This window comes from Monodon monoceros, unplaced genomic scaffold (genome assembly GCF_005190385.1).
Source record: "Monodon monoceros isolate NGI ecotype Baffin Bay Population unplaced genomic scaffold, NGI_Narwhal_1 Super_Scaffold_12, whole genome shotgun sequence".
NCBI lineage: Eukaryota > Metazoa > Chordata > Mammalia > Artiodactyla > Monodontidae > Monodon > Monodon monoceros.
In genome coordinates this window covers 160,623,403-160,635,814 of record NW_021703768.1, presented here as the reverse complement: position 1 = coordinate 160,635,814, position 12,412 = coordinate 160,623,403, and the positions used below count along the sequence as shown (strand labels likewise).

The window sequence follows — 12,412 nt, the reverse complement described above, 5'->3', positions numbered from 1 at the left end:
ATAGCTACGATTTATCGTTTACTCTGCGAGGGGAAACCGGGGCCATCTTGTTAACTGGGCCATCTTTGGACCCTCCTAACCGCCTAGAGGGTTCCTGACAGCCCCATCTTGCAGGAAATTCAGCCAGAGGGAAGCCAAGTGGCCTGTGCAAGGTCATAATAGTAATAAATGCAAAGGCAGGACGATGGATTGGAATAAATTATAACAATGGAGCAGAGAGGTGCCGATCTGGGGGGAGTAAGGCAGCCCGCCGGAAGCCCTCTATCCCCGCAGTATGTAATCCAGCTATAAGTCTTAATCTTTGATGTTCGACCCCAGGCAAGGCTGAGGGTGACCCCACCTGCGACAGACCCAAAGCCCAACCGAGGTGTCCAGGGGGAGCGAACAGTCCCCCCGAAACCTCCATCAGCTTCCAAAAGCATCCGCAGTCAAACATGGAAGGGAAATCGTGGTTTTACTTACTACCCAGCTTCAAGACAAGTCCTGCAGAAACCGACCGCCCCCTCCTCCCAAAACTGTCGGCTGCTCCGGAGCGGCCAGCTCGGCCCCACTAGGAGCCCTCTCGGTTAATGCGAGGGTCTGGCGAACGAGAACTAAACGGAATGGGGAGGGAGGCTTGGGACGGAGAAACTGAGGCAGGGTCGTTCGGGGCGAGAGCCGGGAGAGGCAGAATCTCCCGGCTGCTTGTTTACCGGGCGCTCTCCCTCCCCCCGCCCAATCCCTGCAAAACCCGGGTCGCCAGGCCTGGCTGGGGGCGGGAGGGGTGGGATGGAGGAAGATGGTACTGTTGGTGCCTGAGAGGCCTCACCCCCCACGGCCTGGGGTGGGGGGCGCACGGAGCCCCGGCTCGCCCCAGCCCCTGCCCCCAGAGGTCTCCAGGCGGCAGGGGAGGGGTATCCGTCAATCCCCGCACCCTCCGTCCCGGGGCGGGACCGGGGGGCGGAGCGGGCCGGTGACCTGCAGTGACGCGAGCCCCGCCCGCTCATATAGAGGCGCCCCGGGAGCGCAGGGACCGTGCTTCGCCGCCGCCGCCGCGTCCACCACCCGCCTCGCTGCCGCAGTTCCCAGCATCAGCACCAGCGCCGCCGCGTCCACCATCAGCGCCGCCGCCATGCGGGAGATCGTGCACCTGCAGGCCGGCCAGTGCGGCAACCAGATAGGAGCCAAGGTACGCGAGGGACCGGGCCTGGGGAGGCGGTCGAGAGATGCGGAGCGCGGTCCACCGAGCTCCGCAGAGCTCCTCCACCATGGGCCTTTTGGGGAACGGGGTCCCCCCGGAGGCCAGCACCCCAGGGACGGTGGGGAAGGGCGCAGGGGGCAGGGCCAAGCTGGGAACAAAGAGGCCCATGGGGGTGGGGCCCAGGCTTCTGTCCGCTTGCCACAGCTGGCCTCACAGCTGGCCCACTGTCCCCTCCGCACGCACAAAGAGACCCCGCCCCTCCCCACGGCAGCAGCCAGGGAGCGCTGACCCCAGCCCGCTGGGCTGCGGTGGTGAGTCTGCTCCACCCCGCCCCCACCGCTCCCTTCTTGCTGCCTCATCCTCGTCCGCCCACTCTGCCTCTAGGTTCCACACTCACCTTGCCTGGGGGACAGGTGGCAGCTAGGGAGGTGAGTGGGGGTCCCGAGCCCAGAAGATGGAGGTGGGGCAGACCTGGCCACCGGCTCCACCTTCTTGGTCCTTACCACCGCCCTCCCCCCCCCAGTTTTGGGAGGTGATCAGTGATGAGCATGGCATCGATCCCACTGGCACATACCATGGGGATAGTGACCTGCAGCTGGAGAGAATCAACGTGTACTACAATGAGGCCACAGGTAAGGGGCAGGGGGCACCTGCCAGAGTGGGGGTGGCGAGGGCCTGGGAGGGGACAGGATACTGGCTCCTGGCGCTGACCAAGCTGCTCTCCATCTGCTTCTCTGCAGGAGGAAATTACGTCCCCAGAGCTGTGCTGGTGGACCTCGAGCCGGGCACCATGGACTCTGTCCGCTCAGGTCCCTTCGGCCAGATCTTTCGTCCTGACAACTTTGTGTTTGGTGAGTCACCATAATGAGACACAGGCAGGGAAGCCCCCACTCCCCAGATTCTTTCACTTCCACATGCTTGGTGAAAATTCTTCACCTAGCATCTAGACTCAGGAACCCAGAGGCCAGCGGGGAAAGCGGATACACAGGCCACTGTGGGAATCCAGGGGAGGCGCAGGGTAGGGAAGGCTTCCCGGAGAAGAACCAGCATTTTAATTTAACAGTATGGACCTGAGCCAGACTGCGGTGTTCAAATCCCTGTTCTGCCACATCATGCAGTCGACAAACACTTATTAGCACCTACTGCATACCAGGCCCTACTGTACCCCCTGGGAATATAGCCAAGAATAAAACAGATAAAGCTCTCTGCCCCCACCCCCAAGCTGGTGGAGGGAGCTGGGAAGATAAATAAGTGGGAAGAGAAGAGAAATAAGTCAAACTCAGCCACTGATTGAGGCATCTTGGTGATTTTGGACAGGCCCTTCAATCTCTCTGTGCCTGTCTCCTCATCTTTCAAACAGGGATTATACAAAAACTTCCTTTTCAGGATTGTGAGACTTAAAGCCACTAACACGTATAAAGAACTTAGAACAATGCCTAGCACAGAGGAAAAGATAACTAAGCATTTGATGTTCTGTTGTCATTTTTATTATCATTATCACTATTAATGTCTGCAGCCTAAAAGATGAATAGGACTAGGGTTGACCAAAAGGCAATGAAGGGAGGAAAGGTGTGTAAGACACAGGGAACAGCATATGTGAAGACAGTGGGCACATTTGCAGCCCTCAGATTGAAGGGGCCTGCACGCTCTGAACAACCGTGTAGGAAACATTTCCCGGTACCTCTAGGTCAAGCTAAATGCACAGCCCCACCTGACATCAGGCCCCAGGCTCCCCCTCCCCCAGGCCCCTCCTCCTAGTACACAGTAGTTTACTCTGGAGTCTAGGGATTGACGGGACAAGCTATGTGACCTTGGACGAGTGACTTCCCCTCTCTGGTCTGTGCAAAGATTCAGGAAGATAATGATGGTCATGTGTGGGTATGACGCACAATAGGTCCTCAGGAAGTGGCTGTGGAAAGACTAAATGAGGTTGACCAGGAGATGTGAGGGATTCTAGGATGATTATGGGTGGCTCCAGTCGGGCCAAAAAGATTCTGTGGCCTCTGATAGGTGAGGCAGGGGAGGTGGTAGAAAAGTGTGGACTCAGGAGCCAGACCACCCAATTCAAATCCTATTCTCTCAGAGGAGGTGACATTGAACAGAGACCTGAAGAGTCATTCAGGGGAGTACCTGGGGTTAGAGCATTCCAGGCAGAGGGCACAGCACGTGCAAAGGCCCTGGGGCAGGACCAGGCCTGGTGTGTTGGAGGAACAGTGAGGAGGCCCATGTGGCTGGAGCAGAGTGAGGGAAGGGGAGAGAGGGAGGAGGGGAGGGCAGGGAGGGGATGGGGGCAGGTCGTGCAGGGCCTCGTAGGCTGTAGGGAAGATTTGGGCTTTTATCCCCGGGAGGTGGGAATCCTGGAGGGCTGTGGACAGAGAAGGAACAGGACCTGACTCAGGTGCTCACCGGTGCCCTCTGGCTGCTGCAAGGAGAACAGACTGGGGGGAGGCTGTGGGAGGACTAAGGCAGAAGCAGCTCTACTGATCCAGATGGGCAGTGAGGGGGCCAGACCAGGATGGAAGCAGAGGAGGGGGCAAGAAGAAATGTTACCTGCTCACAAAAATACCAGCCAATATTCTAATCCTAATCCTTGTCCTCTGGAGCTTGCATTCCCCAGTGAAATTACAGACAATAAACATGATTAATTAAAAAAAAACAGGTTTATCACTTCTGCGGCGGGTAGCAAAGTCCTAAAGAAGGGGAAAGAGGGAAACATGTAGGTATGTGAGGGAACAGCATTCCAGGCAGAGGGAACAGCATATGCAAAGGCCCTGAGGCAGGACTGTGCCGGGTGTGTGGCAGGGACAGCAAGGAGGCCTGTGTGCTTGGGGCAGAGTGAGCGAGGGGGAGAGAGGGAGGAGGGGAGGGCAGGGAGGGGACGGGGCAGGTCATTCAGGGCCTTGTGGGCCGAAGGGAGGACTTAGGCTTTTACTGAAAGATGAAAGAACTGGGGTGATTTTGAGCTAAGGTAGAACATGATTTAGGTTTTATCAGAATCCTTCTGGCTGCTGGGTGAAGGGAAGCAAGGATGGAACCCGAGAGAATAAGTCATAATAATAACAATACTAATAGTAATAATGATTTTGTTATTATTATTCAACTACTAGGATGGCTGGGAGCGGGGTGGAGGGTGGGCTTTCCCCATATCAGCCTGGGTGTCCCCTCCCCTTCCCTCTTCAGGCCAGTCTGGAGCCGGCAACAACTGGGCCAAGGGCCACTACACAGAGGGTGCCGAGCTGGTGGACGCGGTCCTGGACGTGGTCCGGAAGGAAGCCGAGAGCTGTGACTGCCTGCAGGGCTTCCAGCTGACCCACTCGCTGGGCGGGGGCACGGGGTCCGGGATGGGCACCCTGCTTATCAGCAAGATCCGCGAGGAGTTCCCGGACCGCATCATGAACACCTTCAGCGTGGTGCCGTCGCCCAAGGTGTCGGACACGGTGGTGGAGCCCTACAACGCCACCCTGTCCGTGCACCAGCTGGTGGAGAACACAGACGAGACCTACTGCATCGACAACGAGGCGCTGTACGACATCTGCTTCCGCACCCTGAAGCTGACCACGCCCACCTACGGGGACCTCAACCACCTGGTGTCGGCCACCATGAGCGGGGTCACCACGTGCCTGCGTTTCCCGGGCCAGCTCAACGCCGACCTGCGCAAGCTGGCCGTGAACATGGTGCCCTTCCCGCGCCTGCACTTCTTCATGCCCGGCTTCGCGCCGCTGACCAGCCGGGGCAGCCAGCAGTACCGGGCGCTGACGGTGCCCGAGCTCACCCAGCAGATGTTTGACGCCAAGAACATGATGGCCGCCTGCGACCCGCGCCACGGCCGCTACCTGACCGTGGCCGCCGTGTTCCGGGGCCGCATGTCCATGAAGGAGGTGGACGAGCAGATGCTCAACGTGCAGAGCAAAAACAGCAGCTACTTCGTGGAGTGGATCCCCAACAACGTGAAGACGGCCGTGTGCGACATCCCGCCCCGCGGCCTCAAGATGGCCGCCACCTTCATCGGCAACAGCACGGCCATCCAGGAGCTGTTCAAGCGCATCTCGGAGCAGTTCACGGCCATGTTCCGGCGCAAGGCCTTCCTGCACTGGTACACGGGCGAGGGCATGGACGAGATGGAGTTCACCGAGGCCGAGAGCAACATGAACGACCTGGTGTCCGAGTACCAGCAGTACCAGGACGCCACGGCCGAGGAGGGGGAGTTTGAGGAGGAGGCCGAGGAGGAGGTGGCCTAGGGCCGCCTCCATCACTTCACATCAGCGCCCTGCTAGGATGCTGACCTTTGACCCCCCAAGAACCCCCTGCTTCACCTCCCAGCCTGACTCCCCTCTGACCCTACAACCTTGCACCTCTTCCCCAGCCAACCTTTGACCCTTGAGCCCCACTTTATCTCTGACCCCCCTTGAACTCTCCCACCTTGGACACCCTCATGAGCCCAGCTTCACTTCTGACCCTACAAGCCCCACCTTTAACTCCATGTTCCCTCCTTCACCCCTGACCTCTCCACCCTTGACCTCCCCACGAGCCCCATTGCACCCCCCAGACCTATAAGCCCTGGTTTACTTCAACCCCTCCCTCTGAGTCTCTCCCTTCATCTCTGAACTTGCCTCACCTTTGACCCCACAAGTCCCACCCACCCTCTGAACTGACCACCTTTCTGGCTTCCGTGACTCCCCATTTCCTTCCTGAATTCACTCCCGTCAGCTCCCGCCGACCTTGGTTTTCCAGGGGTGCTGCTGGGGGAGAAAGAAGCCCTGGAGCATGTGGGCAAGAGAGGCTGCTCCCCGACCCTCCCCCCGCCTCACCCTCAATAAATTAATTGTTGTCCTGCCGTGTTTCTGCCGAGTGTACTTTTCATCATCCTGTGGGAAGGTCACGTGAGGGCTCCTCCCTATGGGATGGAGGTGGGTGCTGAAGGAACTTCTAGTCTGGGGGTGGGGAGAGGGCAGAGATTTCAGAGTCAGACAGGCCAGGCTATGCCACTAACTCACCCTCTGGTGTTGAGCAAGATGCTGGCCCACTCTGAGCCTCGACTGGCTCACCTGTAAAATGGGCTCATATGTTTTCCCCCCACGCACCACCTCAAGGATGTTTGTAAGGACTCAAGGGCACGGTACCTGGCACTGGGTGGGTTCTTAGTGATGGAGATGCTGCCACTCTCTGTGGGCATTTTGCAAGAATGAAAAGCTGGAGGGAGGAGTCTCTAGGGAAGGAAGCTGGGTAGATGGCAGCCGGGGGTAGTGCCCGAGGGGCAGTCCTGCCAGAGTCACTGATATGTGTGAAGCACTTTGATGGCCTGGCACATGCCTTATGTCATAAACCTCACACCAACCCTGTAAGATCTGAACTTTTAGGGAATTCCCTGGCGGTCCAGTGGTTAGGACTCCTCTCTTTCACTGCAGAGGGCGCAGGTTCGATCCCCAGTCGGGGAACTAAGGTCCCACAATCTGCACAGCGTGTCCAAAAAACAAAGATCTGAGCTTCTAGAGAGACAAAGTATATAAGTTAGCTCTTGCTGAGTAACAAATTACCCACCCCCAAAAAATGTAGGGGCTTAAAACAACAGCATTTATTTATTTTGCTCCCAACTCTGCAATTTGGGCAGGGCTTGGCAAGGCAGCTCATTGGTGCTCCCTGTGGCATCAGCTAGAGAATCCTGCTGGAGGCTGAGGGATCTCCTTTCAAGGTGGCTCACTCACATGACTGCCAAGTTGATGCCTCAGGGCTCAGCAGGGGCAGGTAGAAGAAGGGTGTCAGTACCTCTCCATAGTCTGCTTGGGCTTCCTCACAGCATGGTGGCTGGGTTCTCCAAGAGCAAACATCCTGAGAGAGCAAGGCAGAATTCATTGCATTTTTCTGACTTAACTTTAGGGGTTGCTTGGTGTCCTGAGGACTCCTAATTGAGGTGTTCACAAAGCCCTGTTTAGGTTCAAGGGGATGGACTACAGACTGCACCTCTTGAGGGTAGAGTGGCAAGATTCTAGAAGAGCATGTGGGATGGAAGATACAGCTATGGCCAGCTATGGAAGTTACAAAGTATCTTGTCCATGGTCCCATGGCTATGAAGTGGTGACCTGGTATTCAAACGCTGGCCGTTTAAGTCTAGAACTCTGATTGCATTTTATCAGCCAGGGTTCAGTGCAGAGACCATTCTAGGCATATCAAGCAGAAAGGGATTGGATGCAAGGATTTAGGAGCTTACAACATCGTTGGAGGGGCTGAGAGAGGGAGCTATAGGCCAGTGCTTAAACTTTCGTGTGCAAAAGAGTCACCAGGACAGATTTGCAAGAACACAGCTTCCTGAGTTCCACCGTATAGTTTCTGATTCAGTGGTGGGGGGGAGGGGGGGAGACTTTGCATTTTTAACAAGCTCCCAGGTGATGCTGATAATGCTCCTATGAGACCACCTTTTGAGTAGCCCTGGAATAAGTTGGAACAGCACCCTGGGAGCTGCTTCTCTGCACAGTGGAGAATCAGGAGGCTGCCACCGGAACTGTTGAGTTCAGAAACACTGCCCAACACCCACAAATCCACAGAGATAGGTCCGCTAGAGTGCTGAACAAAAATTAATTAAAGTGAATTTAAAATAATTTTAAATAATTAAACACACACACAGAGTTCTGCCTCACTTCTACCTTCCAAATCTCTCATGAGCGTTTCTCATTGGTAGAACTTAATCTGCCTCCAGAACCAGAGCTGCAAAGAAGTCTGGGAAATGTAGTTCCCCCCTCCCCCAGCTTCTGGTACAGAGAAAGGCCAACGAGGAACGAGAGAGAGAGGGAAGGAGGGATGTTGAGAGCCAATTAACTTTTTCCACCAGGCTCTTCGCTGGACCACCAGCCCCAGATGGGGCCCCAGCCCCCTCCCTGGGTCCCATTTCAGCCAGGAGGAAGGAGAAGCATGGGGAAGGCAACCTGCGAAATCCAGCCTGCAGCTACCGTCATCTCAGCAGGCCCAGCCCAGCACTGGGCGGTGGGGCAGAAAGACGACGAACTAGGCAGTGAGCTTGGCTGTCTTTATTATCCCAAACCTAATGTGGCCCCAGAAGAACTCCCTGTTCTGCCCAACTAAATCCCCTTCGCCGAGAAATGGCACCACCTGTGTGCTCAAATCCTGCGTCTGGAAGTCAGCCTGGACTCATTGTTTTCTGGACCCAACACATTCTTCTTATCTTTTGCTGAATCTGATACCGACCAGGGTTCTCGGCCTTCCCCAATCAATAGAAATTGACTGGAGCCCAGACAAGAAATTCAGGCAAGGCTTTATTGGGGCACCTGCAGCAGCAGGAGGGAGCGAGAACAAACATTAATTTCCTTTGCTTGTTCACTTGCTGAGCAGGGGTGCAGGGGGGCGAGCTGGTTCTCTATATGGGGTGAGGGTAGCGGGGTGTGTCCAGGGGGTCGGGCCGGAGGGATGGCTTAGGTGGCTTGCCCACCCCTCTGGTGGTGTTGAGTGCACAGAGCATGCCCAGTACCCTGCTTTTGCTCCCAACACCCTGTTTTTGCTCCAGGCTTTTCAAAAGTGGCAGTTGGGTTTTCTTGGTCTCTTTGCATATTTTGGGTCCAGAATTTGCCCCAACTGCACATGTACTGAGTTATTTTTAGTCCCATATAGTTTCCTTGTATTTTGTTGCTCAAAGAGAGGTGTATCCGGGGCCAAGCACTGCAGCAAAGGGTCCCAGGTCCCAGCCTGTCTCAAGTCGAGTTGTCTCTGTCTCCAAAATGTAACCTGGGGACTTCCCTGGTGGTCTGGTGGTAAAGAATCCGCCTTCCAATGCAGGGGACGCGGGTTCAATCCCTCGTCAGGGAACTAAGATCCCACGTACCACAGGGCAACTAAGCCCGCACGCCACAACAATTGAGCTCGCGCACCTCAACTAGAGACCCTGCGTGCTGCAAACTGCAGAGCCCACGTGCCCTGGAGCCTACGTGCCACAACTAGAGAGAAGCGCGTGTGCCACAAGGAAGAGCTTGTGCACCGCCACCAAAGATCCCACGTGCCCACAACTAAGACCCTATGCAGCCAAAAATAAATTAAATAAATAAATAAATAATAAAATAAATCTTAAAAAAAAATCCTATCCTGAATTTGACCCCCTCCTCTCCAGCCGTCTATACTCTGGTCTAAGCCACCATTGTTGTTCACCCAGGCAATTCCCCCTCATCACTTCCCTGGGCTCCCTGCTGCCACCCCTGCCCTCCGCAGTGTGCAGCATCCTCCTTCTACAGCAGCCAGAGAGGAACCTTTATGTGCAAATCACAACCCTCCCTCCCGCAGCTCCCATGCTACTCAGACTGAAACCTAAACTTCTCACCTTGGTCTCCACTCGCTGATGACTGATGATGGCAACCTCATCCCCCTCCCCCTCCCCCCCTAAGCTGAAACTGCTGTGGCCTTTATGCGCTTGATCATATCAAGTTCAATCCAACCTCAGGGCCTTTGCACATGCCGTTCCTGCTCCTTCTTTCCCCCGAGGTGCACATGACCGGCCCCTTCTCGTCCACAGGTTTCAGTTCAAAGGACACCGCCTCAGAGCAGCCTTGCCTGGCAACTCTAAATTGTATCCAGTCACTCTGCCTCTTTTATCTTGTTCCATTTCCCTGAGAACACCTACCAGTAACTCAAATTATCTCGTCTATTTGTAGGTTTGTTTCTTTTATCTGTCCCCTGCCCTACCCACCGGAATGTAAGCTTCAAGGAAACTTAACTACCTTGCTCACCACGTGCGTAGAACAGTTTATACCACACAGATACTCAGTAATTCTTTGCTGAATGAACGAGCAAGTGAATCCACGTGTCGTGAGGTGTATTGTTTTCCTCTTTTTTTTTTTTTTTTTTTTTTTTTTGCGGTACGCGGGCCTGTCACTGTTGTGGCCTCTCCCGTTGTGGAGCACAGGCTCCGGATGCGCAGGCTCAGCGGCCATGGCTCACGGGCCCAGCCGCTCCGCGGCATGTGGGATCTTCCCGGACCGGGGCACGAACCCGTGTCCCCGGCATCGGCAGGTGGACTCTCAACCACTGCACCACCAGGGAAGCCCTTTTTTTTTAAAATAAAGATGTATGAAGTTTATTTATTTATTTATTTATTTATCTATCGTCTGTGTGGTGAGGCTTGTGGGATCTTAGCTCCCTGACCAGGGATCGAACCCAGGCCCTTGGCAGTGAAAGCGTGGAGTCCCAACCACTGGACCGCCAGGGAAGTCCCTGTTTTCCTCCTCTTAAAGTGAGAAAACATGGGAATTCCCTGGCGGTCCAGTGATTAGGACTCCTAGTTTTCACTGCTGAGGGCCCGGGTTCAATCCTTGGTTGAGGAACAAAGATCCCACAAACCACGCAGTGTGGCCAAAAATTTTAAAAAATAAAAAAAAAAATTTTTTAACTAAAGCAAGAAAACAAAGACACAGGGAGGTGGAAGGTGGTTTCTAAGATGGCCCTCCATGATGCCCGTCTTCCCCCATTCACATGCTTGTGTGATTCCCTCCCCTTGAGCATGGGCTGGACCTGAAGGTTGCTTCCGACCAATAGATGTAATATGGCACCAATATGGCAAAGGCGATGGGATGCTACTTCCAAGCCTGTGTTACAAAAACCTGTGACTTCTGTCTTGGTGAGCTCTCTATTGACTTCTCAGCTTGCTTGCTAGGGGGAAGCAAGAAGCAGGTTGGTAAGGTCCACATGGCAAAAACTGAGGGTAACCTCTGACCAACAGCCAGCAAGGAGCTGAGGTCCTCTGTCCACAATAAAATGAATCCTGCCAACGGCCACATCGTGAGCTTGGAAGTAGATCCTTTTTCAGTTGAGCCGTCAGATGAGACCACAGCCCAATGGACACCTTATTACAGCTGAGAGACCCTGCAGCACAGGACCCGCCTAAGCTGTGTCCAGAATCCCAGCCCCCAGGGAAACTGTCAGATAATAAATGTGTGTTCTTTTAAGCCACTAACTTTAGGGTGATAGGTCACACAGCAATAGATAACTAATACAGAGAGGTCAAATGACTTGCCTAAGGTCACACAGACATTAAAGAACTAAGTCAGGTCTTGAACCCAAGTCTCTCTGACTCCAAAATCATTCTCTAACCACTTCACTGACCCATCTCCCATAATCATACAGAGAACATATCAAAAGCTCCGTTCAGGCTTGACCACATACTAAATATTTCATGTGAATTCTCTCATTGAACCCTCACAGGATCTCTGAGGCAGGCACCATACTTACTTGTAACAAATACAGAAACGGGGGGACTTCCCTGGTGGTCCAGTGGTTAAGACTCCACACTTGCACTGCAGGGGGCGCAGGTTCAATCCCTGGTTGGGGAACTAAGATCCCGCATGCTGCACAGCACGGCAAAAAAGAAAAAAAAAGATGCAGAAACAGGGACAGAGAGGGTCCCACTTTCACTCAGGGATGTGAACTCTTCCTTTATCCTCATCCCATGGGTTTGCCATTGGATTGAATTGGAGTAAATTTCAGAAATGAAGAAGAATTGGGGATATCTCTGCAAATGCTATGCCTGACTTAGCCCATTCAGGCTGCTAACAGAATACCATAGACTGGGTGGCTTATAAACAACAGACGTTTATTTCTCACAGCTCTGGAAGCTGGAATTTCAAGATCAAGGCACCAGAAGATTTGGTACCTGGTGAGAGCCTGCTTCCTGGTTCATAGATGGCCATCTTCTTGCTGTGTCCTCACATGGTGGAAAGATGAGGGAATCTCTCTGACGTCTCCTTTATGAGGACGCTAATCCCATTCATGGCCTTCACCCTCATGATGTAATGATGTTCCAAAGACCCCCACCTCCTAATACCATGACCTTGGGGATTAAGATTTAGCACCGGGAGTTCCCTGGTGGTCCAGTGGTTAGGACTCTGCACTTGGACTGCTGTAGTCCCGGGTTCAATCACTGATTGGGGAACTAAGATCCTGCAACCTCCTCAGTGCAGCCCAAAAAATAAAAAATTTTTTAAAAAGACTTAGCATGTAAATTCGGGGGTGGGGGAGGAACACAAACATTCATTCTATAGCAAGGCCCAAGAGTATGAGAAGGGGAGAAGGATGCCCCGGGTACTCTGCACCCCTGATCCCCAGCCCTGGCTGAGATCCAGCTCCTCTTGGAGAGAAAGGTGGCACCGAGCTGTGTTCAGCCTCATGCACCTATGTCTTGGCTGGAGGGTTTGGAGGTGTGTGTGTGTGTGTGTGTGTGTGTGTGTGTGTGTGTGTGTGTGT

At 54.2% G+C, this 12,412-nt stretch overlaps 1 protein-coding gene across 15 annotated transcripts; it reads left to right on the top strand.

The window, feature by feature from the left end:
* Positions 1-1,054: 1,054 nt before the first annotated feature.
* On the top strand, positions 1,055-6,015 carry TUBB4A (tubulin beta 4A class IVa). Of its 15 annotated transcripts, none has more exons than XM_029217896.1 (5): positions 1,112-1,168; positions 1,704-1,812; positions 1,921-2,031; positions 4,361-4,386; positions 4,459-6,008. In XM_029217896.1, the coding sequence occupies exons 1-5, from the start codon at positions 1,112-1,114 to the stop codon at positions 5,416-5,418; spliced, it is 1,263 nt and encodes a 420-aa protein (XP_029073729.1). In that variant the 3' UTR covers positions 5,419-6,008. The 15 variants fall into 15 exon arrangements, with proteins under 15 accessions (XP_029073739.1, XP_029073734.1, XP_029073729.1 ...); XM_029217907.1 differs by having other exon boundaries at positions 4,361-4,452; positions 5,059-6,008; XM_029217902.1 differs by having other exon boundaries at positions 4,361-4,483; positions 4,730-6,008.
* The last annotated feature ends 6,397 nt before the right edge of the window (positions 6,016-12,412 follow it).